Source organism: Mauremys mutica, chromosome 1 (assembly GCF_020497125.1).
Source record: "Mauremys mutica isolate MM-2020 ecotype Southern chromosome 1, ASM2049712v1, whole genome shotgun sequence".
In the NCBI taxonomy this organism is placed as follows: Eukaryota; Metazoa; Chordata; order Testudines; family Geoemydidae; genus Mauremys; species Mauremys mutica.
Window position 1 is genome coordinate 98,393,695 of NC_059072.1, and position 27,424 is coordinate 98,421,118.

At 45.2% G+C, this 27,424-nt stretch overlaps 1 protein-coding gene across 4 annotated transcripts; it reads left to right on the forward strand.

The window, feature by feature from the left end:
* Window positions 1-1,317: 1,317 nt before the first annotated feature.
* On the forward strand, window positions 1,318-26,657 carry BPIFC (BPI fold containing family C). Of its 4 annotated transcripts, none has more exons than XM_044987047.1 (16): window positions 1,318-1,353; window positions 5,299-5,426; window positions 5,739-5,850; window positions 7,401-7,529; window positions 9,185-9,340; window positions 11,747-11,810; window positions 12,352-12,412; window positions 14,006-14,097; window positions 17,327-17,500; window positions 18,268-18,321; window positions 19,494-19,664; window positions 20,271-20,338; window positions 21,954-21,996; window positions 22,862-22,925; window positions 24,715-24,791; window positions 26,204-26,657. In XM_044987047.1, exons 2-16 carry the CDS (start codon window positions 5,321-5,323, stop codon window positions 26,243-26,245), a joined length of 1,413 nt encoding a protein of 470 aa, XP_044842982.1. In that variant the 5' UTR covers window positions 1,318-1,353; window positions 5,299-5,320; the 3' UTR covers window positions 26,246-26,657. The 4 variants fall into 4 exon arrangements, with proteins under 4 accessions (XP_044842982.1, XP_044842973.1, XP_044842964.1 ...); XM_044987038.1 differs by lacking the exon at window positions 1,318-1,353 and adding an exon at window positions 2,213-2,436; XM_044987029.1 differs by lacking the exon at window positions 1,318-1,353 and adding an exon at window positions 2,548-2,881.
* Window positions 26,658-27,424: the final 767 nt, after the last annotated feature.

Sequence of the window (27,424 nt, forward strand, 5' to 3'; positions counted from 1 at the left end):
GCACAATCCCCCCATATAACTGCTTCCACACTGGGAACAGCAGCAAATCATACGGCTGAAAAGAAACAGTAGCGCTCAGGATTTTAGTGAGACTCCACCATTTGGGCTGCACTTTGCCATCATCTGAAATTCTGCACTTTAATTAAAACAATCCCTGAGGTTCTATCTTTTCCCAATGTGAATATAGAGTCATAACACTGTAAACTGATGTGTAAACCCTGGAATGATCGTAACCTCCACAGAGCTGCCTCTGGTGGAGAAAGAGGGCTGGGTCCTCTATAGAATAAGAAAAGCGGGGGGGCACCTTTCAGTGAGGGGTGTGTTAGGAATGCGGTCTGGCAGATGTATTCTCCAAACCCTGGACTCTGTGGTGCCCTGGGTGGGGACAATGGCCTGGCCTGACTCTATCAGCATGCAGCTCCATGTCAGAGCAGTCAGCCAGGACTCCACATTTCGGGAATATGGATACTTTAAGTTTTAGTCCCCTGACTATAACCCAGAATGGGAAGAAGCCACTCCACTTCTCCCAGCACTCAAGGGGATGCTGTATATACACACTTCTTCCTCATTATCATCCTCCTGGGCCCGTGTATACACACTGGCTTTAAGGAAAAGCATCATGCAGCATGAGAGTTAGCAATATTGATTACTGGAAGGATGCCCCAGGGCAGCTGCAATCCACTGGGGAGTCCTGCCAGCATGTGGAGGGCGGTGTGTGTAAATGTGAGCACAGGAGGAAGATATTGAGGAAGATGACCCTTATCTTTAGTAGATCCTCTGGGATTTTGGGACTCCACATGTTTCCTTGGGCAGAACTGCTGCTCATAAAATGGGGTGATCAAACACAGGCCCCCCCACATGGAATGATTTTGGGGGAACTCTGCCAGAAGCTCATCTCCTCGTGGAGTTTTTCTCCCCTCAGGCGCTCTCCGTGGGTATTTCTACTAGAGCTGGGGGTAGGAATAATAACACCTTTTTTATGTCTTGTATTGCAAACTCATCTATTCCGCAGTTGACCATCATCCATAGATCTCTTGGACTATTCCTGCTAGTGTCTCTCTCACATTGTAAATATAGGTTTGGAGTTATTTTTCCCTAGAGCTATTAATGGACATTTCTTCAGGTTGAATTTCAGTGTACACAAAGGGTTAATTCTTCTAGCTGTTGCATCTATATTAATCTAGCATTGTGATTTTCCTGTTGGCGGAGCAGCAAAGAACATACATGCTGACGCTCCCTAATAAAGACCAATTGGAGAAAGAGGAGAACTAGAAAAAACATAGCCAGGATATGTACTACAGGCAGTCATTGTAGTGGTGTAAAGCTAAGGTGCTGTGCTGGGTTATGGGCCAGGTAAATGTTTTGTGTCTTATTTTTATGCGCAGTGATTCCTTGTCTGAATTTGGGGTATAGGCAGGAGCAGCTCTCTTTGGTGGTTCATAACAGAAGAAGAAAGTTGTTCAGTCTGGAATCTTCTGATTACACCCTAGACTGCAAATGAAGACTTTGGCTGATAGATTTCAAGGAGTTTTCTGTAGAGGCAGCTTTCAAGGCTATTAGCATTGTAATATATTAACAAGTATTTGGCTACTTCTGAGTCTTTGTGTTTTACTGTAATACTTGTAGAAGACAATGGTAAAGCTGTGTTGGAGTACGGTCTGTCTTTGTCAGTGCACAAGCTTGTTTAAATGGAAACATTTACTGGAAGGTTATCTAAACTTTTTAGGGAATTAATCCACAAAGGAGCCATAAAACATCAAACAGGAGAGCCTAGGCTGAGATATCTGCAGGCTGGTCCATACAATAACTTGTAAAGCTTGGAAATCTACATAGATGGAAACAAAGAAGCCTTTTCTCTTCCTTTTAAGGAACTGAAGGTGTTTGAAAACTGTACTTCAGAGAAAGAAAAAGAATTACAGGAGTGGTTTATGTAAATGAGGGAGCTGTTTTCTTCATCATATTCAGTTACTGGAAATACAAGTATCAGAGTAATTATGTGTGAGACTCACTGGAGTCAACATGTAACTTGCATATTATATAGCTACTCTAAGTTAAAGTATATGTCAGTCAGGAAAAAACACCCAGCTCTTACAATTCTCTTTTTATCTGCTAACCCAGCTGGTGCAGTGAAGCAATTTGCCCCATATCCGATAGAGATTGGGAGTTAAAGGAGCACTAGCTGGCTGAGTTTCAGTGCTGATAGGACAGGTAATGTTGGTTAGTTGGGGGGAGCAACTAGAAGCAATTATCCGAGCCCCCTTGATAATGAGAGAAAGACTATATAGCCTGGAGGTCAAGGCACTCCCCTAGGATAAGAGAGAGACAGCTCCAGATCCCTGCAAATTGACATTTATACAAAGTGGAACAGCTCCAGGAGGAGGGATTGAGAGAGCTCCCACGCAGGCAGCATATGAACCCAAGTCTCCTACATCCCACGTGAGTACCCAAATCACCAACCTATTGGCTATTTTGGGATGGGTTGCTTGCAGTATCTTTTTTCTAATATAAAAGATTTAAAGACCTTGGGTTTTTTCCCCACAATGTAGAGCAGAATTTTTTATTTATTTTTTTTAATCTTGGGATTTTTACCCAGCACTATTTCGGAGTAGAGTTTAAGGTGTTAGTTAGTTTTGACCTATAAACTCCTAAATGGTTTGGGACCTGGTTACATGAGAGATCATCACTGCTGCTGCAATCAGTGGAGGTCTTTGAACTAAGCACCAGACTCCCTGCTTTAAAAGAGACGGGCCTGGCTGCAGGGGATTTTCTGTATGGAGTCCTCAACTCTGGAATTCACTATCCCATTTGCTCTGTCACATCCTGATCTTGCTGATCTCCAGAGCACACTGCAAGGCTCCTCTCTTTGGCTTCTGAGGACGAGGTGAGCCGAGGAATGGTTTGTTCAGTTGAGTGTGACGGGTCTTACTCTGCAGCGTTATTTTGTTGGCAGAGTTTAGCTATGGTAAGGCATGTCTTTAAGTTTTGGGATTTTAAATTGCTATAAAAGTCCCTAGGGCTATAGGGGTAGATACATTTTAAAATGGAAAGAAATGACAAGTGTTTTCTTCTCTATATTCTTAAGAATCTTGGGGAGGGGGAAGGTTGTTTGTTTGTTTTTTTGTTCCTTTATATGGAATGATACTTCTTTGTTTTACTCACCCATGTATGCTCAGCTAAAGAAAATGTGACAAATTTTCCTAAAAGGACAAAATTGTTCTGTGGAGCAGGTTAAAGACTGAACACTCCCTTTTCCACACAATTTAGACTAATTCTACCTAGTAATTTTACATTTTGGACTGTTTAAACCCTGATTATGAGTGAAATGAGTCCAGGAATCAAAGGATCCCTAGGAGATAGCAGGCGTTCTCAAACTGGAGGGGCACAAGGTTATTACGTGGGGGTCACGAGTACATGCCTCCCCAGCTAGCTAGTAAGTCTGCTGTGAAAAGTGATATTAACAAAATACAAATACCACTTTAAAATTGTGTTAAATATAAAAAATGTGTTTTTAATTTATAAGGGGGGGTCACACTCAGAGGTTTGCTGTGTGAAAGGGGTCGCCAGCACAAAAAGTTTGAGAACCATTGAGTTAGAAATAGGAAAGACCCATTCTATCAGGGATTCACAAAAAATTTTTCCAGTGTGGACTGCCATCATCACACAAAGATTGTCCTGCAGCCTGCCTCCCCTTCTATTCACAACTGCCTCTGCATACCATCCCTGTGGTCACTACAGGAATTGCTTACATGGAAAATTAAAACTAGGCAAGCACTTAATGTATATGGTTTGCTCACGGGTGGGCAAACTGTGGCCCACGGGCCGGATGCGACCTGCGAGCCGTTTTAAGCCAGCCCGCAAGCCGCACCAGCGACTCGGCCCGCTCCAGCACTCCAGCGGGTGTGGATCGGGGCCCGCACCACACGGCTCCCGGAAGCTGCAGCATGGCCCTGCTCCAGCTCCTACATGCTCTAGTGGCCCCCTCTGGCACTCCAATGGGAGCTGCAGGGCCGGTGCCTGTGGATGGGACAGCGTGCAGAGCTACCTGGCTGCGCATCCAGAGAAGGGACATTCCACTGCTTCCGGGATCCGCTTGAGGTAAATGCTGCTCAGAGTCTGCACCCCCGAGCCTCTCCCCAAGCCCGAACCTCCTGCCCCAGCCCTGATCCCCCTCCCACTCGCCAAACCCCTCAGTCCCAGCCTGGAGCACCTTCCTGCACCCCAAACCTCTCATCCCCAGCCCCACCCCAGAGCCCGCACCCCGTCCTGCACCCCAACCCCAATTTTGTGAGCATTCATGGCCCGTAATACAATTTCTATTTCCAGAAATGGCTCTCGGGCCAAAAAGTTTGCCCAGCCCTGGCTGCTAGTAATGCAATATAGCCACTGGGAGAAAGGAGAATCAGCATGATGTGACCAGCCAACCCTCCATGCAGTGGACCACAGACCACAGTTAGAAAACCTCTGCATTAGCTCATACGGTCCACTTCCTTGTGGGATTGTTCCCTTCCATATACTTTCTAGTGCTAATTTTAAAAGCCCACAGTGACAGGGCTTCCACCACTCCACTCCAGAGTTTACTAGATCTTGCTGTCAGCAAAGCTTTCCTGACATTTAGCCTTGCCCTAAATGTATTCCACTTCCAATATTCCAGTCACAGAAGCCCAAAGAACATGGTTGGCTGCACTCATTCACCGCAACAGTGGTGAGCTGTGCAGAGCCACTACAGATCAGACTCTTCACTGCCTAGACCACCCCATGCATTGGAAACAGACCCAATGGCATTTTAAGAATAAGAGTTTGCCCAGATCTGCTCATCCAAAACATCTTCTCCACTCTACAGTTCAGTGAGATGTGTGTTGCTGCCACCCGCCACTGCATTTCAGTGATGATCTATGTACAGGCCGTGGCTCCACATACTCCACTGTTGATGTTACAAGGTACCCAAGGGGACTGCATCTCATTGGTAATTCCTGCTCTGCCACATCATCGCTCTTGGAGGTGGGGCTGGTGGCAGAATAGACCAGATAGGGGGACAGAGTAGCAGAACGACCATTTCTCACAGAAGGTTAATATCTGCAGGAATACTGAGCCCACAGATCTTGGCCTGTTTACGTGCCTTTGTAGGCTCAGCAGAACAGCGTCAGCGAAGTTCTTCTGCATGCTGAAAAGTCACCGGCTGAGACCCCAGATCCTCACTGCTCACTCATATCCAATCCACAGTAAGGGAGCAATTGCTCCTCAAGCCATGAGGCTTTTTTGCATGAATCTGCATTGTTTAATTATAAATATTGTCAACAGGTCGCTGTGAAAACAGGAAAAGATGCTGAAGTTTTGGTATTTTTTCCTCTTGTTACATTTGCTCATCCAGCAGCTTGATGCTAACCCTGGGCTCAAAGTGAGGATCACACAGAAAGGGCTGGACTATGGTAATATTTCCAATAGTTACCTTGCAATAGATTTTATTATTATATTGAGCCCTTAGTGCAAAGTATAAGAACACCCTGAGAATGAGTTGTTCACCGCTATAGAGAAAAGGAAGGTTTAAAGATTAAATGTAAGGAGGGAATGGCTTGGTGGGAGGGAGAACAAGGTTCCATGGATATGGCAGGGCCAGTGAAAGAGCAACTCCCAAATATGGCGGGAAGGGGGCAGCATTAGAAATCCCTTAAATTTGAACTACATTGTGTAAACTTTCCAACTACATTAGGGCAGCTGAAGAGGTCTCTGTACCTTTGCAGGCAAGGAGATCGGGCTGGAGATCCTGAAGCAAAGAATAAAAGAAGAAAGCTTCCCAGATTGGAGTGGCCGGGAGAAATCTGGAGTTGGCGATGTGGACTACACAATTTCAGGGTGAGCGAACTAGGAAAGGGTATTTAAAAACAATTGCCCAAAATAGCTCTTTGCAATGTAATGTCAGCACACCGCATGCTATCCAAGGTACTGTGCTTATGTGTTGTCATGGCGATACCACCATGTCATACATTGATTATAATTTAAAGGGCAATGCACACATGTATGATTTGAGGCCGGAGGCAAATCCTACTGAAGTCAAAGAACGACTACCAGTGACCACAATGCACTTTGGATTACTCTTGGGTACTTGCTACTGATTCAGAATATAGCTGTGAGAGTAAATTAAAAGTATTGTGCTACCAGCATGACTTGGGTAAATGTCCATAGCTGATTGACACCTAAGATATAGGTACTGCAAATCAGTCTAACACAGTTATAAGAAAGAAAGAAAAGGGTAAACATTGTATCCTACTTATTGGTAGGAATCTTTGCAGGAAATGCCCATATTTTCAGATGAATAGGTCACGCTGTACCTGAAGTATGAGTCTTAAGAGCCAGCAGGTATGTCAATGAACCAGGTTCAGAGATCTCAAATGCAGAAGGTAAACTGAGTTTCAAACACTGAACACAAGTGATACAGAAATTATAGATTATTTGGAGTAATGAAAATCACAAAATTAAAAATGTACAGGACCAAACTTTCAAAGGGGAGGGCAGAGGGTCTCAATCAAATATATGTATGTACCTGTTAGTCTGCCTTTGATTGCTCAGTTAACTTTGAATGCATGCACAAATCATATACATGGATGCACAAAGGTTAGACAGACCTCCAGCTGGTTGTTGACATAAACATTTACCTAATTTGCATGCACACTTGAGCTAACTGTATATGAAAACACACTGGCAAATGCAAATGGGACATCACCCTTTGAAAATTTGGCCCATACAATCTTCAGAAAAACTACAAGCAGGGACCGGATGTCTCCAGAGATTAGTAATAGCTGGAGCTGGGTGAATATTGCAAATGTTCTTAGTGACCATTCATTCAGACATTTTAAATGAATACACTTCAACGATGATCTTTTGTGTTTACTTCCCAGGACTAGTCAAGTGAATAAGCTGACTGGCAGGGATTTTCTCCAACACAGCAATTTGTGAATAGATGTTGCAAGAATAGTCACATAAAGTGAAATTTGATATTAATAATTTCAAATATTCACACCAGAATCTTGATTCTAAGAGATGAGACACATTCATAGAATCATAGAAATGTAGGGCTGGAAGAAACCTCAAGAGGTCATCCAGTCCAGCCCTCCATGGTGAGGCAGAGCCAAGTAAATCTAGACAGATGTTTGTTTGGCCTGTTATTAAAAACCTCCAATGACTGGGACATCCCTGGCATTCATCTTATTTGGAATAGAAAGAGGGGTAGAGTTCAGTCCAGTGCTGGAGCGGGACTTTTCTGCCATGCGGTAAGGCTCTGTCTTACTTCTGAGAATTTCTCTCTCTCGGAAGCAGAGTTTGGCCCTGAATCAAGTTTAAACTCTGATTCAGATTCTTGTTTGCTTTTGGAATGCAAACTAATATCCTTATTTCCGATTTTATAGGGTAAAAATTAACACCATTGAATTCCCAGATGCTTCGGTATCCCTCATACCCGGGATTGGGATTAAACTATCAACTCAACGTGCTTACGCAACCATCAGTGTGAACTGGAGCATCAGGACCTGGTTGTTGTAAGTATAGAACTGTGTATCCCAAGTATTTTCTTGTGGAAGAAAAATTAAAATGGAAAATACAAAGTTTAGCTACCAATCTCATTTTTTCCAAGTTCAGGTACTTTTTATCAGTAAACATCAATTTGTTACCATACGCCATTCAGTCTAACAGAGCTCTCCAGTGTGAGACATTCCCTTTCAAGTAACACACTGATGTTACTAGAGATCCCACCACTAATGATGCGCCACTGGCAAGTAAAAGTTCAAAGATCTATTAGTATGCTGGCATTGTCCAGATCTCTAGCTAGGAAGTTTATTGTACAGTGGTTTGCACTCTATAATAATAAGGGCACTGTAATTAAAGTACAGTTACAGTGAGTGAGCTTCTGTGCTACGCCTCCGACAGTACAGCTACACTGGAGCTGGAGGTGTAATTTCCAGTTTGAGTAGACATACCGCACTAACCCTGATCAAAGGGGTCACCAGTGCAAAAAATAGCTGTGTAGCGGCAGCTGCATGGAAGGTGGGATGGGATAGCAGCCCCCTGAGTACAATCCCGTCTGAGACCCTAGGTATGTATTGAGGATGGCTAGCCTGTCCTGCAGCACATGCAGCCGCGACTACACGGCTATCTTAGCGTACGTCTACCCAAATTACACCTCCAGCTCCAGTGTAGACATACCCCGAGAGGCACAGGATGGAATTCACAGCCTAAGGGGAAGTGCAGACTATGGTGGCTTTAAGCCATCTTTACACCCTCCCACTCCTGGGCTTCTCTGGAGAGGTCCCCAGGACTGTGTAAGTTATTGTTGACTAACTAACACGGTGGGTGAACACTTTTCACAAAGCAATCACTCTATATCTGACCTATCAGTCCTTGTACAACACTTATCTTATTCAAAAGATAAGCCTGGGAGCTTAAACTCATGACTTTGCTAGACAGTTAAAATCATGGTCTGAACAGAGACACTGGATTTATGGCTTATTACAATCTGTAACCCGTTGATCAACCTCCTTCCCCCCAGCTTCATTTCCTCCCTGTATCTGGAGGGGTGTTAATGTTCCATGTTGTATTTAGCTGTGACATGCTGAGTAAGTTTCCCAGACCCAAAGAGGAGCTCTGTGTAAGCTCGAAAGCTTGTCTGTCTCATCAACAGAAGTTGATCCAATAAAAAAATATTACCTCACCCACATTGTCTCTCTAAGTTACACTGTGTACATTTCTAAATTTGTTGCAACCCCTGGGTGGGTGGCCATAACTTACATTACATTTTCAGATGACTATATCACAGTGCTGACTGGAATCTCCAAAGTGCTAAATGCAGCAGTCCTGTCCTCAACAAACCCCTCCCAGCCAAAGCATGCCCCCTGCACCATGGCTTGCAGGGTGGTGTTAAAAGGACAGCTTCATGGCTGTCTTCCACAGTGGCTGCAGCAGCTAGCTATGGGGCTTTTAGCGCCTCTTTACTGCTCTGGCCCTTTTACCCAGAGATTAGTGTGTGGAACGTGATTCTTTACAGGAACTACTTCTACAATCTACTTTAATCTTTAGAGATGGGCAAAACAATCTCATTTCCTCCTCAGTGAAAGAAACAGAGTCACTTTGTTCCATTAGATTCTTGGATGTTCCCTGTAAGTAGATTTTTCAACTGAGTTTGTTTTTGTCTGTGCAGCAAAGACAGCGGAAGTGGTACTGTGTCCATTTCAGGAGTATTTATTACATCAGTCTTTACCATGTCACAAGATAGCACAGGTCACCCATCAATGTCACTGGACAGCTGCCAGATGAGTATTAGGGGTGTGGAAGTCAAGCTGAATGGAACAATCAGGTATGTTGCAAGAGATTTTATACACTCTAGAGCAGGGGTTCTCAAACTGGGGGTTGGGAGGTTATTACATGGGGGGTCATGAGCTGTCAGCCTCCACCCCAAGCCCCGCTTTGCCTCCAGCATTTATAATGGTGTTAAATATATAAAAAAGTGTTTTTAATTTATAAGGGGGGTTGCACTCAGAGGCTTGCTATGTGAAAGGGGTCACCAGTACAAAAGTTTGAGAACCACTGCTCTAGTGGAAAGTAACAGTCAATGGTGCAAGGCCCACTTGTCAAAATTAGTCACCCAGATACATTTTTAGGCATCCGTGTGGTAATGTGGACACCAAAATCCAGAATGCAGGCCCTAATCCAGGTCACCAAGTTTGAAAATGAATCTTCTCGGGCCAGATTTTCAGACATGATCTCATTTTGCGAATTCAAAATGTGTACACAAAAAAGATAGGATTTAAGTACACAAACTGTAATTTGCAGAAACAAATTGAGTGTAAATGAATTTAGTGCCTGTGAAGTTTATCACTAGTGTCTGTTAGTGATAACACAGCAAAAATTGTATGCATGGGTTTCTTGCACAATTGGAGGTCAACTTGAGGCCCCTTTGAAAATGTAGCCCACATTTTGAATGAAGTTCACCCTGAGAATTAAAATAAATATGTCATTCAGAAGGGAGCATACGCTGGTGGTACAGCTTCAGCCATCTGTTTTGTGCTGGAGCCCTTTTTAGACAGTGAGAGAGAGAAAGCATGGATGAGTGAGCTGTTCCACCTGCTATTTCAACACTAATACTCATTGCTTTCTAGATAATATTCTAATCCTCAATCATAGGGGAGAATGAGAAGGCCTGTCCTATAGCTGAGCCCAGAGGTGGTACTGGGGGGGGGGGCTTGTGGGGATTATAGCCACCCCAAAATTTGTCTTAGCTTCTCCCACCACCCACCCCTCCCAGATCAAAGGTCATACATTACCCAGATACTCCTCCACTGCTGCTAATGGTCCCACTGCCTTCAGACCTGGGCTCTTGGCCAGCAGCCACTGCTCTCCATCTACCCAGCTCTGAAGGCAGCACCTGCTGCCAGCAGCAGTGCAGAAGTAAGCCCAGACTGGAGACCAGGGCAGGGCCGCCCAGAGAATTCCGGGGGCCCGGGGCCTTCGGCGGCGGGGGGGCCCCTTCCGTTCCGGGACCCACCGCCAAAGTGCCCCGAAGACCTGCGGCGGGCCCCCCCCCCGCCGCCGAATTACCGCAGAAGCAGGACCCGCCGCCGAAGTGCAGCCCGGTCTTCAGCGGCGGGGGGCCCCCGCCGCGGGTCTTCGGGGCACTGCGGCGGCGGGTCCCGGAACGGAAGGGCCCCCCCCGCCGCCGAAGACCGGGCTGCAGTTCGGCGGCGGGTCCCGCTTCCGCGGTAATTCGCCGGTGGGGGGTCCTTCCGCCCCGGAGCGGAAGGACCCCCCCGCAGGTGAAGACCAGGAGCGAAGAAGCTCCTGCGCCCTCTTGCCCTGCAAGACTCTTGTGGGGGCCCCTGCTGGGCCCGGGGCCTGGGGCAAATTGCCCCTCTTGCCCCCCCCCTCTGGGCGGCCCTGGACCAGGGTGCCCGAGAGCAGTCCCGGTCCATGTCCCTTCCCACAAGGGTGTGCCACCCTGGGCTGGTGGGGGATCCGGGGCTCCCTGCAGTAGCCCAGATTGACCAGCTCCAGCCCAGACTCCTGGCTCTGCCACATACGGTCGCTGCTCCCTGATGGCTCTATCAGCCCCAGAGCAGGTCCCCCTGCCCAGGCAGCTCTTACGGGCTATGAGCAGTCGAAGGGCAGTGGGGAGCTGAGGAACAGCCGCAGCCCCGGGGCTCCGAGCAGAGGCAGAGGAGGAGGAGACGGGAGGGCCACAGCTGCACACACTATGGCACCAACCAGAGCAGCAGCTGCTCCTCACAGCCAACCTTCAGCTTCCGGCCTTCGACCAGGCAAGGGGCGTGGCCTAGTGGAGGAGGTGGGGCCGGCACTTAACTGAAGAGCAGGGGGCAGGGCTGGTGCTGCCCCTAGCTGAGACTGATGAGCAGGCCTTCATGCAGCTGCCCAGTCTGATTACTCCTAATCTTGATGGTGCTTTTCATTTCCATAGATCTTCATGTTCATAGCTCTGAAATGATCTCCATTCAAAAGGTGGCCTTTTGGCAGTTTTCAGATTACAGACCGGTCCAATATAGACTGGGCTTTTATCCTCGTACAGGTTATGTTGTGATACTGGGGCCTAAATTAACACAACACTTATTAGATTAGTTGTCTGCTAGGATATTAGATTTCACACAGGTCCAGTTTACACCTATAAGTACATTAGGATGTATGACACACAGTGACTATAGTGTTCAACTAACTGAAGCAATGGCCTTTCTCTTCTTTTTCTTTTCTCCAGCTGGCTCTATAAATTCTTTACTAAATACCTGGAGAAGCCCATTCAAAGGAGCTTGGATACACATGTAAGTCTTTATAAATCGTTTAAAGGGAGAAACTTAAGGAATACATGGAACTGCATCATCTCAGAGGCAACAGTCTTGAACTTAACTAAGGAATTACTTGATAAGTAGAAAAAATACAACCTGATTCTGCACTGACCAGCACGTTCATCAGCATCTGTTTGCAGGCACCAACTTCCAAATAAGCTCTGCAATTCCTGGTCATGGCAATAATCATAAACACCATAGGGTCAGATTCTCCCTCTGACTGACTTGCACAAAAGGGCTGTAGCAGGGCCAACAACTTCGCTCATGGAGTTTCTATGACAATCAGTTATTTTTTACATTCATGCTCCTCATACTCAACACATCTGTGACTATGTACATCATGGTTGTCAGTTAAACTGCATACATACATCATGAGGGATAAAATAGGAATTTGTGGACCTGCCATTAGAGAGTGAGATAATCACAGTTACTTGAGCAGATCTGTCTTTCATCCACTAGAGACAGAAGGATACAATATACACTAGCCAGAATGTAATTTCTCTGTATTTTTATACAGTCATGTCCAAACATCAGACAAGGGATCCAGCAGATCGATGCACAGCTCAGAACACTTCAGGGTGAGTCTCTGACGCTGCCTTTTCTTTTTTACAATTCTCGTGCTGTTCAGATTTTGTTGTTTTCTTGTCAGCTACTGTCACAGATCTCGGTTGAGCTCCCACTGCCGGGTGCCCATCAGATGGCTGTGATGGGTCCCTGGTTGGTTGAAACTTCCCTGGGTCTCAGCAATCTGCAGCACTGTTTTCTCCCTGGGCTTCTCTGGCACATTTCTTGGGCACTGACTCTCAGCCTGCTACTGGCAATGGAGTCTCTTAGACACCCAGAACCAGCACTGATGCTCCAAGATACCTCAATAGTTTAAACGCATCCTCTCCCAGAACTCCATCAAAAGGTGTGAGCCTGCTGGGGGGTTATAGTTTATCCTCTCAGGAGGCACATGGCAGTTGTGAAGCATAAAACACACAGAGAGACACCCTGCACATTGCTCTTTTATGTAACAGATAAAGCCCAAGAGAGTACGGATCATTTATAAAACAACAAACATCCTAAATGCTTTCCACTCGCTAGCTCTCTCTTCCCTTGGGAATCCTTGGAGGCCCATCTGTGTTCAGGAAGGCAGGTTTCCACTTTTCTCATCAGCCTGCTACATGCAGTTCCTCTCAGCTTGAGCTCATGAAAAATGGCCAGGGAAGACTCTGAATAGAGTAGCTACTGTATTTTATAACCTCCCAGTCCCTTTGGAAGGAGTCTCCTGGATCAGCCTCTCCAGCCAATCAGAGACCCCTGGCAGGTGACTGTATTGCCAAGCCGATAAACCAGTTCTCCTGTCTGGGCGCCAGTCTATTGTTTAAAACTATTCAATTTCAATGAGAGTACTCCAGATTTAACAATCTTCTATCAGCCTTGTATCACTACTCTGATGGAATTGCAATCCAATATGGAGCTAAACACACCGTAGTGAAGGCCAAAGGGGCTGTACACTGAAATCAATGGGAGTTAGGCAACTTACCTGTTGCTTAGGTGCTTTAGAAAATCCCATTAGCCTCTGATGCCTTCATACATTTGCAAATCTGGTCTTCATCTACAATGGCCTAAACCTGCAAGGTGCTGATTGCTTCCTGGGAGGTGCTGTATGTCATCAATTATCCCCGAAGACTGTGGGAGTTGAGGGCACTCTGTATCTTGAAGGAGGTACTCAGCACTTTGCAGGTTTGAGCCCAAAAGGCGTAGTACTTACCCGTTTCTTGCCACAATATTTAAAGGGTCCATTCTTCCCTCTCTGTAACCACAGAACTTCAATTGAAATCAATTGGAAGTTACAGACTCATAGGATGTGCTCAGAAGTGATCGACAGTGTCAAGAAATGCCGATGCCTCCTTCAGTTCTGAAGAGTTTCCCACAAAAGCAGAACTTGGGGAAAGTGGTCAACTAACTGTTGGGTGGGACAAGAGGAGAGTTAGGTCTGAATCACTGTTGGTCAGTGGGGTTTCCTAGGGAACACCTTGGGTTCTTAACCACGAACATTTGTTTTGATTTTTTCCTCCCTCCTTGTTTGAGCATTTTCTCCTCCAAGAACTGCATTGACTCTTAATTAAACATTACTGGCTGTGTTATACTTAATAGCTGTTTTGTTTTATCTACCACCTTTACAGTCCCAACCCAGATCGATGCTTTTGCCCAAATAGACTACTCCCTAATTAACTCTCCAGGAGTCTTCCAATCATACATTGATCTGGACTTAAAGGTAATTGCCTTTAACACTATTTGTCTGGAACTGTGCTCTTTTGATAGACTTCTTATCCTTTGTTAGATTGGCATGGTTATTATTTATCATTATTATTATTATTTTTGTTTATATGTATGACCATAGCACCTAGGAGCCCCAGTCATGGCCCAATACCCCGTTGCGCTAGGTGCTGGACAAGCACAGAACAAAAAAACAGTCCCTGCCCCAAAGAGATTACAATCCGAGACAAGAGACAAGAGATGGTTGGTTTTGCTTCAACATTATGATCTGAATCCAATGAGAGACTCCAAAGCAATGTCTCATTTAGTTTGTTTTTTCCAACAATTCTGTTTTAGAAACATGACATGATTGTTAAATAAATTAACGGAACAGGTTATTTTGATTCTGTTGGTCAGTTTCCCATAGCAAATAGAGAGCAGTAAAAGAAGACTGAGCAGGTTAAAAGGAAAAAGGGAGAAAGAAAAGAGGGAAAACACAGTATGTAAACCACCCTAGGAGAAGAGAGGGAAGTAGATTTCTGGGCAGGGCCGGCTCCAGACCCCAGCGCGCCAAGCGTGCGCTTGGGGCGGCGTGCCGTGGGAGGGCGGCAGGCGGCTCCGGTGGACATCCCGCAAACGTGCCTGCGGACGGTCCACTGGTCCCGCGGCTCTGGTGGAGCATCCGCAGGCATGCCTGCGGGAGGTCCACCGAAGCCGCGGGACCAGCGGACCCTCCGCAGGCACGTCTGCAGGAGGTCCACCGGAGCTGCGGGACCGGCGACCGCCAGAGCACCCCCCGCAGCATGCCGCCCTGCTTGGGGCGGCGCAAATCCTAGAGCCGCCCCTGTTTCTGGGGCCTGATTATCCTGTCCATTGATTTCAATGGGAGTTGTAAGAATTAGAAGATCAGGACCCTGGAACGAGAGAGGAAGAGAGAGTGTACATTTTAGGAGCAATGATTAAGCAACAAATCCAGGAAGAAGACAGAGAGAGCTCTTGAACAAGAGCAAGCCAAGTCTGAAGAGCGCTGCTGAGGCTATGGTGACACTACAAGGCTTTTCGTGACACAGCTGTGCCGCTACAGCCGTGCCGCTAAAAGGCACACAGTGTAGCTGCTGTTTGTCGGCAGGCGACAAAAAACTTCCACCCCCCACGAGCGGCAGCAGCTTTGTCAGCAGGAGAGCGCTCCTGCCGGCAAAGCGTTGTTCACACTGGCACTTTTCATCGGTAAAACTTTTGTCGTTCAGGGGGGTGTTTTATTTAACACCCCTGAACGACAAAGCTTTGCTGACAAAGTGCCAGTGTAGACAAAGCCTAAGACTCAAGACCCTGAGAGATTCCTTCAACTAAGGGAAACATAAGGGATGATGCATCCTGCTTAGGTGTGATGCTGAGTAGTAAGATTTTCTTGTCATGCTATGTGAAGTGTAAAAACAGTTTAGTTTTACTATGTGGATACATAGTTTGGATTTTTAACATCCTGAGTATTTTCACTATTTAAAAAATCATTTTAAATTTTGTTTTGTTTTGTAAAAACATACAGAGGGGTTTTTTTTCTTTAAAATATTCTAGTTTCAGAAAATATTCAGCACTTCAGAGTTTAAAACCTTTACTGTTTCTCCCCTGGCTAATGTTATAGTTTGTGCAATAGTTTCTCCAAGTATATTTGGCTTTTCCTATATTTCTTTTTCTTTCTACATCACCTGTGCTCCTTGGCCTGCACTGGCTACCAGTTTGTTTTTCGGTGCATTTCAAGGTGTTGATTTTGATCTGTGAAGCCCTGTATGGTTTAAGCTCTGGCAGCTTTGACCTAGTAGGTCAATGAGCACTAGAGAACTTTTTAGTGCATGATAGTAGGGCCCACACAGCCCATTAGTGCATGATAGGCTAGCATGCTTGTAGATCTAGACTCCAGCTTGCCACTCACTAAGTATCCTTGTGGACAAACCCTTAGAGCAGGGCTGGGGAACCTGCAGGCTGGATCCGGCCCGCTGCTTCATTTCATCCAGCCCGCGGCAAGTCTACACGCCGCGGGCCAGAATCCTCGAGCCTCGGCACTCCCACACGGGGCTGGAGCCACAAGCACTGGCTCGCCCCACTACAAGGGGAAGCTAGGGTTGGCTGCAGCTCCAGGAAGCGACTGGCATGTCCCTAAGGCCCCTAGGAGCAGGGGCAATCAGGGAAGCTCTGCGCACTGCCCTCCGTGGCCGATGGGAGTTGCGGGTGCGGGCAGCGTGCACCATGCAGAGCCTCCTGGCCCCTCCACCTAGGAGCCGGACATGGTGGCCACTTCCAAGAGCAGCATGGAGCCAGGGCAGGCAAGGAGCCTGCTTTAGCCCCACCGCACTGCCAACCAAGAGCCGTCCGCCTGAGGTAAGCACTGCCCAGCCAGAGCCTGCACCCCGAACCCCCACCCCAGATTGGAACCCCCTCCCACACCTCAACTCCCTCCCAGATTCCACACCCCCACCTGCATCCCAACCCCCTGCCCCAGCCCTGAGCCTCCTCCCACATCCCAACTCCCCCCGGATCCTGCACCCTGAACCTCCTCCCACACCCCAACCTTCTGCCACAGCTTTGAACCTGCTCCCACACTCTAATAAACCGCTTGGCCCCAGCCCAGAGCCCCCTCGTGCACCCCAAACCCCTCATCCCCAACACTACGCCAGAGCCCGTGCCCCCAGCTGGAGGCTTCACCCCCTCCCGCACCCCAACCCTCTGCCCCAGCCTGGAGCCCCCTCCCACATCCTGAAGCCCTCATTTCTGGCCCCACCCCAGAGCCTAGGGGAAGCCCTGAGCCTCTGCCCGCCCCCTTTGTGGGGCTGTGTGTTGCCCACCACTGATTCTTTCTGTGGGTCAATGGCCCCCAATAGAAAAAAGTTCCCCCACCCCTGCCTTAGAGATCACCTCTCTCCTTATGCACCATCCTAGCAGATGACATCACTGGATAGCTCTTAATGACAGTTCTCAGATTTGAATTCCTAGGGATGGAGGCAAGGGTCAAGATTTTTTAAAAATAGGAGCCTAAAGTCAGTTTCTCAATCAATATTTAGGCACAGAAATAAGTTGCCTCATTTTCTAGAGTGCTGACCCCTGAGTAGCCTCTGGTGTCTTCAGTGGATGCTTGGCATCTTTGAAAAATGGGCCAAGAGCATTCTCCGTGGAGGGCCCTGTAAGATCCACCATTGTAAATGCATTCAGAGTTTTTGACAGGCTCTGCTTTTATACATGACAATAATATTTTGTAGGGCGCAATCTATCCGGTTGGAAATTGGACTGACCTTGCCTTTGTACCAGCTCCCTTCATTCTCCCAGACAAAAGTGATTCCATGCTTTACTTTGGCATCTCTGAGTATTTCTTTAAGTCTGCCTCGCTGGCTTATTACACAGCAGGGGCCTTCAACATCACCATCATAGAAGAGGTGAGTGGCACTTGCAGATGAAGGGATTAAACATGTTACAGGTATGGTCCTTCAGAGAAGGGGTTTTTAGAAACTCATTTGCAGTGCAGTTACAGGCTCAGTGTTAACCAAGCCATGCAGTTATCAGAGTGTGATCATGGTCTCTAATACTAATTCTTTATTTTGCCATTATATAGTATCTAGATTTGTCAGGCCAAATTCAGAAGTGCCATTAAACAGGGTACAAAATAAGCACACTTTACCTTCAAAAGTGACATCACAGATCTGAACCATATGCTCCTCTGAAAAGGACAAGGAAATTCATGCTGGGGACTCTGCTGCCTTACCGGCAGCTTTCTGAGGAGCCTTTTGTGACTCAAAGTACTAGGAGGGATGCCTGGAACTGAACTGGCTCTACCTGTGGGCTGAGCAGATGTCACAAAGCATAGCAGTTTTGCGTATAGCTGGGAGGCCGAGCAGAGCTTTGAGACCTGTCTCCAGTGGATTCTATATTTCCCAGCAACAGCCGACTACAGGCCCAAATGTGAGCAGAATATTGCACCTGTATTTCTGCAGAAGGTTTTAATCTTTGTTTCTCCAATATGCAGGGTTTTTTTTCTTTTGGGCACATTAGTGAGAATTTGACTCAGTGCTCTAGGACTCCTCCTAGGAATTTTCCAAAGTTCCAAGGCGCTAGGTCAATAAAATGACAATAAACAGCAGATTTAAAGAAAACCTAGACATGAAGCTCACACAGGCTGGAATAATTTCTTTCATTTGTTTTGCAGCTTTCCAGTTATTTTAATGTAACAACAGAGACATTTGGTAGCATCATTCCTGAGGTGAGTATCTTTAGTTCTGCAAACTCTTAAGAAACCACCATAGCTAGCCCCAGTGTGGGTGTCATCTGAGTAATGGTTAATCTCCAACGGTTTGGTGGAGTCACTGTGTGTCACTGTGTTGGAGAAAGGGAAGATACACAGTGGCTGGGAGGCAGGTCTAGGTCACAACTCTTGCCTTGAGTGAGTCCTAACTGGCCCCACGACATCTCTGCTAAGAACCCCTTTCTCCTGCCCAAACTGTCATGACTTGGGTCACCTGGCTGCTGGCTTCTGACGGACCAGCAGGTGGGAGAGAGTGTGCATCAGCAGCTGAGGAGGAGGATGGTGGTGAAGAGCTATTAATGAATAGCAAAGTGGCTGCATGTTGGGAAACAAAGCTGGCAGGTAGGCAGGAAGGAAGGAAGCATTGGGCTTTCTGCCTGTGTGAGGAAGGTGCCAACTTCTAACATTTGCATGTGGTCTACGGAAGGACAAGGGAGATGGTGGGGTCTCATTTAGTTTATGTGAGGAAGATGGATAGAGCAGGAGTGGAGAGGGCAGTGAAGAGCCAGCTTGGGCTCCTGCTGGGATGGAAAGACAAACTGAGGGAATGAAAATGGATATAAGAACTAGTACCAAATGCTGAGCATGTGTCTAAACAATCTCAGCACTCTAGGGATTAAATGTTCCTGTCTATTTCCAGAGTGAAAATAGATTTTTTTCCCCATCATAAATGCAGTAGCCAAGCTCCTAAGCCAAGTTCCTCATAATCATATCTATCTGCAAAGTACCATGCACTCTAATGGTGATACGTTGGCCCCTCAAACTCTTTGTTGGCTTGCTTGAGTGCCATATTCATGTTTCCTTTTTCTCAGACATGTTCACAAACTAGAATTTATTCCTCTGGAAATTGCTTCCCTTCATCTCTTGAAGGGCATGGGGCTTCTGGTAATGGAGGGGACTTTCCTCAACATTCTTGATATGGCCAAGATGATCAGGTCATCATCACAGGAGACATTTCTATTCCTGTTGCCATAAGGACTCTACTATCTTGTTAACACCTTGTCTAAAGTTTGATCTTCAGGAACCCTTTCAAAATAACAATTTTAATTTTAATTATAACTTCACTATTCAGATTTGTTCTATATACAAGATACTTTCAGACTCTCCTTCTTTGCCTTGAAACCCTACAGATTGCCGAGTATTATGTAGAAGCACGGCCTGCAATGTTGAACCTGAGGGCTGCTGCTGCACCTGTGGTCAGTTTACAGACAGACACCTTTACTCTAGAGATCTGTGCCTCCATGGAGGTGCTTGCTGTCCTGCCAGACTCAACCACTCAATCCATCTTTACAGTTAACATAGTAAGTACCATGGAACAGAGGATTACATTCCATCTAGGAGTTAAAATAAGTTTGTTCTTCCACACTGCCAGAAACCAAGGCATTTGAAGGTCCTAGAGGTCAGTACCTGGAACACATAGGGGAAAATTCTGCCCTTAAATAAGCAAATTCCATTAACTTAAGCCAGGGATTGAACACAAATGTTTGGGGGCACAATCTGACCTGTAGGATATTGATATTGGGAGGTGAGTTTTCTTAAAGAGGAATAAAACCCCACTTATATTACTACCTCAGTTATCTGAAGCTTAGTTCTCTAGAATTCCCTGTTATACAGCAATGGGTCATGTCCCCTGACATCTCTTCATTACATTGAAAATGCCCTTGATTAATGAAAATCTCAGTTGTCCATACTTTAAATATTGCCAGTGACATTGAGATAATCAAGGCTGAACTGTACACAAACCCCAAATCAGGCAGAAAGTAGCACTGTATGAGACAGCTTCAGTATTCAAAGAAGGTGGAACTGTTACATTTTAAATGATATAAGGAGACTATATTAGTGTCTGAATCTAAGAGAGTACCCCATTCTATATGGATACAGTAACTCAAGACTCTTCTCTCCTGCAGATAGCGAACACCAGTGCCAGTCTGACTATATTTGAACAGAAGCTGATTGGCTCATTATGTCTGAACAGGTAAACACAGGACAGCTTGGCCTGAGGCCATTCAGGATGCAACATTAGTGATCCCAGTATTAAGACACAACAGGACTTTATTGTGTCAGCCTAGCTGTACATTTAGTCCAGCATGAGGAAATGGCAGTCAATGCAATTTAACTTCTTTCTCACAAGGGTAGGGACCCTGGGATGCTTTTGGCTACATTGCCCAAATCCTGTGGATGAAAGACAACCATATTTTAGGATCACTGAATCTTCTGTTGCTTCATTCTGTACTTTTCTATAGAGGGCTTAGTAAAGGAAACTGTACTGGATTTGTTAATCTAAAAATCTTTCACCCAGATTCTCTCCTGTGCTTAGATCAGCTCATCACCAGAGAAAGGCAGGGCCCATCAGGGAAGCTAATTATGATTCGCTTGGTCATTCTGCACCAGTCCCAGCATAGGTTAGACCAGCCATGGCATTGCTTTAACTTAGGCTAGCTGTCAACAGCCTCCCAGGCACTGTCTGCCAGCTGGGGATAGCTGGTGCACATTGTGCCCCAGTCACACATCTTCTGCACTCCTGGCATGCTCCATCTGTCAGGCTGCATAGGAGGGTGGCATAGGGGCCTATTATGATGATTCTGCATCATTGAGAGCTCCCCTACATGGGGCAGGGGATTCTCAACTGGTCTGATCCAGCTGCTTTCCAGCCCTTTTGTGCGACCAGCACAGGGCAAAGGGGCCAGAACACAGGAAATAATTTGGGCTGGTCTATGTATATGCTACAGTAGTGATTCCAAGCGTTGGCATTGTGACTCCCAACTGGTAAGAAAGCTGTCATCTGAGGTCATGACATTTCCTACAGAATTTAAGTTTTCATTAACAAAAACAGAACTCAGATTTTCAAATGCATGTGTCTAAAAGTGTGGATGATGGTCGGCCCCTCCCACCTGACAGGATCAGACTCTGAGTGCCAAGCACCCATTGGATTATGTAGTAGGGTGATGGGAACCTGATCTCACATGAACCCTGTCTAGAAAGACAGTAACAGGCAAGAAGAATTAGAGGTGTCCAAACTCCAGAGGCTCTCAGGAGGGAGTTCTTAAGGAGAGTAGTGGAGTGTCAGGAACCTAATGAGGAGGGTGTGGTTAGGAAGTCCTCAGAATGGTCTATAGGAAGGAAGGTTGCAGTAGGTGAACCTCAGAAAGCTTGCAAACTGAACTGAACTTCTGAACGTTTTTCAGCTAAGCCATCACCATCAGTAACATTCTCCAAGTGGAATTTCACCTCCTAGCTCCTACATTTCTCTCAGTAGGATCTGAGAGCCAGAGGATCTTTGGTGCTTGACCTGGTGCAGTTAAATGTATGTATCAGTGAGACGTATACAACAAAACATAGAGGAAGAAGTGCACTCACAATCCTGGACAAACTTATCCCAGGCCACACTTCTGTGCACATTCCAGGCAATGCCCTGCAGAAACACTCCTGCTCTTTTCTGTGGAAGGCAGCATGTAGGACGTATCGCCATAGAGAAGTGTCTTGTCATGGGAATATCATAGGACCTGAAGTCACTGAGGGTGACTGTACATGACTAAAACAATGTGCCTTCATCCTTTATAATGACTCCTCTTTTACTACTTTCCTTTCAGATTCCATCTCTTCCTGGCCGACTCCACTGTTGGGTTCTTTGAGGTGAGTTGATGGTTTCAGTGTCTAGGAAACAAGAGCCAAGAATCCCAGGGAAAATGTCAGTCTGAAGAGTAAGGAGCAGAATTTCCCGACACGCATTTCTAAATCTTTAGACTTCATCCTTGGGTGGTTCTTTTCTCTCTTTCTGGAACTCACTCTGTCAATATCCTTTCTGCTGTATATATATGTATTGCAGTACTTCTTTTCAGCAACTTTTCAGTGCTCCTAAAAATGAGATGTTTTCCAATCTCTCTTGTGTATCATGTTTCATCAGAGAGGCACTAAAATTATGACCACGAAGCATATAACAGTAATCCGAAATGCTGCAGTAGAAGGAGCAGCATGTTGTAGGTTAGAACATGCACCCTAGAATGGCAGACAGGCAGTGGTGGTGTGCAGGGACTCAGCACAGATTCTCATCATTAAGGTAGGGAGTGGGAGCCAGTACTAGTCACAAATGCCTGAAACACATAATAGGGAAAAACGCTGCCTCCCATAGAGAGCAGTTTCATCCTGAGGACAACTGATGAGCTGTAGGAAGCTAAGCAGAGGAGAATTAAAATCTCCCAGATACTTACTGCTGTACAGTTAAAGATAAATTATCTCGCAAGTAAATGAAACTGATTATTTTAAATGAAATTATTGCAAGCATGGTAACGAGATCCAGATCCTCATGTTCTGTATCTTTTACATCATCCCCAAGCCTCAAGAACCAAAGGTCATTGTCACTTGTGGTTTTGTCTACCCAAATGAGGTCTGCTCATGTGAGCAGGACTCCTCTTCTTATAACTCCATCCAAGATTTAGTATGGAGCAGCTTCGTAGATATCAGGAAGTGGTCCCTAAATCCATTTTCTCCCCCATGGCAGGTCTCACTTTTGGAGAATTTCCTGTCTTACGTTTTACGGAATGGAGTAATCCCAGCAGCCAATGGTAAGGATAGTGGCCAGTTCCTTTAATAGTTCTGATCTCTGTTAACAAAATAACCGTTACATGGCTCCAGGAATTGTTAATGTGATGTGGGGCTTTTCACCATTAGGGACCATTTCACATCAACTCAGATGAGAAATGACAAGATATCATTACGATCTGCCGGTAACCTATGTGAAATGAGTTGTAGGTATCAGCCAATTTCTAGGGGACAAGTAAACACATTCTCAAACCACCACTACAACTGGCACTAACTTGAAGTTTCATCGGAGAAACCAAGGACTCACTGGGCATAGAAATTGAATTATAGGGCACTGGACCGGCACTCAGGAAACCTGGATTCTGTTCCTAACTCTGCTACTGCCCTGTGGGTGACCATGGGTAAATCACTCCCCCTCTCCATGTCTCAGTTTCCCCATCTGTAAAATGAGGGTAATGATATTGACTTCATTGGTAAAGTGCTTTGAGTGCTATGGATGAAAAATGCTATACAAGAGTGTTATTATTGTTATGCTGAGAGATACAGGTAACTGCTTGGATCACAACCTCTTTTAGACTGGGTGTGAATGCACCCTTCAATTAATGTAACTCTCAGGATGAATTAATCACAAACTCCTCACCTAAAACAAAAGGGGGTTGTGAACCCGGCCAGGAGTTTTTGAGTGGGTGAACAAGTTCTGCCTTCCCTCATACACACAAAATACTCAGCAAAACACAGAGGACAGACAGACAGAAGGAGCAGCTGAAAACACAGTGCTTGACCCTGGAAGAAACTTGGGAGGGTGGGAGGTGTCATGATCCTATCTACAGTTTAGTATCCATTACAAGAGGTTTTTGTGTCAAAGGTGCAGGCTTAAAAGAATGCTCTTGGAGCTGTGAGAAAAAGAAGCTGTTTCCTGCTGTGTCCTCCTGCATTCAGAGACACAGCACTTTGTACATTCTTTGTAAATGAACAAAGAAATACCTACTATGAATTTCTGCTCTCTACTGGAACATCCCGAGAGTCCCAAACTTTGACTAGCTGCATGGATTGAAAAGGGGCAGCATTATTATTATCTCTAGAGCTGGTCTCTACAAGTAACAGATGAGGCACACTGGAGGAGCTCTATGGGGAGATTCATATCACTGCTCCGTGTGCTAACCTAGCCAGTCATTCTGAGTGAAAATAACCCCTATTTTCCAGAGGACCAGCACAAAGTCTATGCATCACTTAAGTCCCATTTAAGCCCTCAAAATAGGGGTGCATGGACCTCTTCACCAAGATGTATTTTTCACCCTTCTTGGACAGTGCAGACAAAGGAGAGGGGGTGTTTGCTAGTGGTTGGAGCACAAGACTTGTGTTCATAATTCCTTTGCTAACTCTAGGTGACTTTGGAGTGCTGAGGCAATGGGAGCGCATTCAAAAAAGAACTAGATCAGTTCATGGAGGATAGAACCATCAATGGCTATTAGCCAGGATGGGCAGGGATCGTGTCCTTAGCCTGTTTGCCAGAAGCTGGGGGATGGATCACTTGATTTTCTGTTCATTCCCTCTGAAGCACCTGGCATTGGCCACTGTCAGAAGACAGGATACTGGGCTAGATGAACCTTTGGTCTGACCCAATACGGCCGTTCTTATGTTCTTGACCTCTCTTTGCCCCTTTGTAAGTGGAGATCATACCTACCACCCAGGGGTGTTGTAAGGATTTATTCATTCATGTTTGTAAACACCTTGAGATCCTTGGAAAGGTGCTATAGAAGTGCAAGTTATAATTATTAAGTATTATATACATTTTGTATGTCTTTTTTTAAGCTAAACTGAAGAAAGGATTCCCTCTTCCTAACCTGGACCAAATTACCCTCCTCAGACCTGTTGTTAAAGTTAACGAGGTGAGAAACTGGGTTTCTTCTTAAAAAGAGTTACTCCTCTTTTGCTGGATTATCAGCATATTAAAACAGTAGAAGTCCTTGGTATAAATTGAAATACCACAAAAGTCCTTGGTATAAATTGAAATACCACAAAAGTTTCTCTTAAGGAACAAATTTCTCTTTCTTTGAGGGGAAAAAATAAAACTGAGCCAAATGTGCGGCTATTCAGTGGCCAAATGCACTCAATGGGTCAAATTCAAATGTGGTGAAAGTGAGAGCCACCCCTTGGAAGTCAAAAGAGTTACACACCTTTTTACATCTTGTCTAAATTTGCCCCACAAAGTTAAATTCAAGTCTCCATCTTCTCAGTGCAACCCCATTGAGTTCAATAGGGTTGCTCAAACATAAATGAAACAGAATTTGGCCTTCCTCATGTATTGTGAATAACTGGAGCTATATATATATATATATATATATATATATATATATATATATATATATATATATATATATATGATAAAGATGCAGGGTATTTCCTGAGGATTAATGAGCTCCTATGGGTTATGTGTCCTAGCTGGTCATACATTTCTCAAATATACCCTGTGCCTCAATGGTTCTTGCTGATATAATAATCAAATGGAAAAACAGAGGGCAATATTCTGCTACCATCACTTGCTGCAGTCATATGTTGATGCAGCACAAGAAGTTAGCCCTTAATTTGGGTGCACAGGGCATTGCTAGAAACAGGAATCAATAATAAATTTGTAGAAAATTAATGAGCCAGATTGTTCCAGTCATCTCCCAACTTTGCAGTCATTTTATAGTCCAAACATTGTGCCCAGTTCTTTGGTTGGGGCTGAAGCACAACTCTGGAGAAGGAGTGCGAAGATAGTTTTAAGGCACTGTTGCGTTCCATAAACCTCGGACAGCTTTGTGGCAGGCCAATCCCCTGATAGAAGTTGCAACTACCTGAAAGCTGCTCTAACTTGCACTGGCTGCCAACAGCCCTAAGAGGGCCAATGTAGCAGCTAATGATAAGGTACATGGAAGCCTCATTCACACCCCTTCCTCTCTAGTCACACTACACTGGTACCAGGAGTGGGGAGGTGGCACTGAAGCATCACTACACCATCTGTGTGTCAATGGAGGTTCCCTGTTAGCTGGAGTGATACTCCCATGTCTGGCTACATGAGCTTTAAGTGCAGCTTCTGTTGGCAATGTGGTGCAAAGCAGCAGAGCCCCAAGGAGTTTATGGGTCTGTGTGTAGAAGACTCCATCCCTTTGTGAACTTCTTGAGGTTGTTACTAGTAAGTCTCAGTTCTCTTCAGTAAAGATTCTCACCTTTAATCCCCAGGACAGAATTAAAACAGAAAATTCAGATGCTTAACTATCAGCAATTTCAGGCACTTTTGTGATTGTCCTTCTCTCCTCAGGGTTATCTGCTGATTTCCACTGACATTGACTACAAACTCTAAGGAAGGAGAGCTCATTTGAATGATCAGGAAGTTCCCAACCAACAACATGACCCTGAAGGCTGAACACTGTCCCTTTGGTTTTAAATTTCAAAATTCTGGAAATGAGCAAAGTCTTTGCACTTTTGCTCTGATTTCGGCAAAAAGCCAAAAAGAAAGAGGGAATTGACTTGTGGAATATTTATAGCATGTATCCAGCAGAGAACCATGTAAAAACATATTACAGTGTGTGTTTTTGTGGTTACGTAGAGGAAGCATTTGTTACCTAGGAGTTTGTAGGTGCTGCAAAAGTTATGTTTTTAAAGGTCAAAGTCTTTCTGTTTAAGTAAAGCCTTTTCTATATACTTCATGGGAAGCTCAGTATTCTTTAGAAAAAAGGAAGGATGTATGCCACCAAACTGCAAACACAGCTATCATCGGCAGCTGCTTTATTAATGGTCTCGTTGTAGCATAAACTTCTTATTCTGCTTCCAACTGAATGCATCTGTTGTGTTTAATGTGAAGTGGGAGCTATCAAAAAGTGCTTCAAGCTGAAAACTCTCTTGGTGCCTATGAGGACTAAAATCTTCTGAGTTCTTTGTGAAAGGATTTCCTCAGAGTTTGACCAAGTGCCATTGCTCTTCTGAGTGGTATTTCAGGACAGGGCCTACCCTGGTGTCTTTTTAGTTATAATAAGTGGGTACCCAAGAGGCTCCAGAACTATAGAACTTAGAGCTGAAAAAGACACATTAGTCTAGTTCATGCTCCGACAGTACAGAATTATTCTTTACACTTCCGTTAGTACTGCATCCCTAAGTTTTAGATGTGCCAAGAAATGCAGCTACAACCACTTTTCTTGAGAAACTATTCCACAATCTCACTTTCAAAAAATCTTCAGGCAGAATTTTTTAATGATTCATTCAGTTACTCCTAGTGCTATCTACCTCTTCGTTCCACCTGGAAGAGTTCCTAGCTCCCCTTGGCTCTTTAGTTTGCAGTGACCAAAAGGGGCTGTTGAAAGGGAAGGGGGAATAAAAATTTGAAATTAAAAAAAAGTTTTTGAAAAATTAAATATTTTCATTTGATTTTGAAAGTTTTGATTTCCAAAAAAATCAAACTTGCCCTGCACGCCCTATTTTCCAGCAGAAAAACCCAACCACCACCGACCTGTATTTGACAACCCCCCATTTTTCAGCAGGAAAT

What these genes read in the sequence shown, in the direction of transcription:
- BPIFC (XM_044987047.1), top strand. Translation starts at nt 5,321, where the DNA reads ATGCTGAAGTTTTGGTATTTTTTCCTCTTGTTACATTTGCTCATCCAG. An exon ending in TTGGTAGCATCATTCCTGAG is followed by an intron (nt 18,322 to 19,493) that starts GTGAGTATCTTT and finishes GAAACCCTACAG; the next exon opens with ATTGCCGAGTATTATGTAGA. An exon ending in GGCTCATTATGTCTGAACAG is followed by an intron (nt 20,339 to 21,953) that starts GTAAACACAGGA and finishes CTTTCCTTTCAG; the next exon opens with ATTCCATCTCTTCCTGGCCG.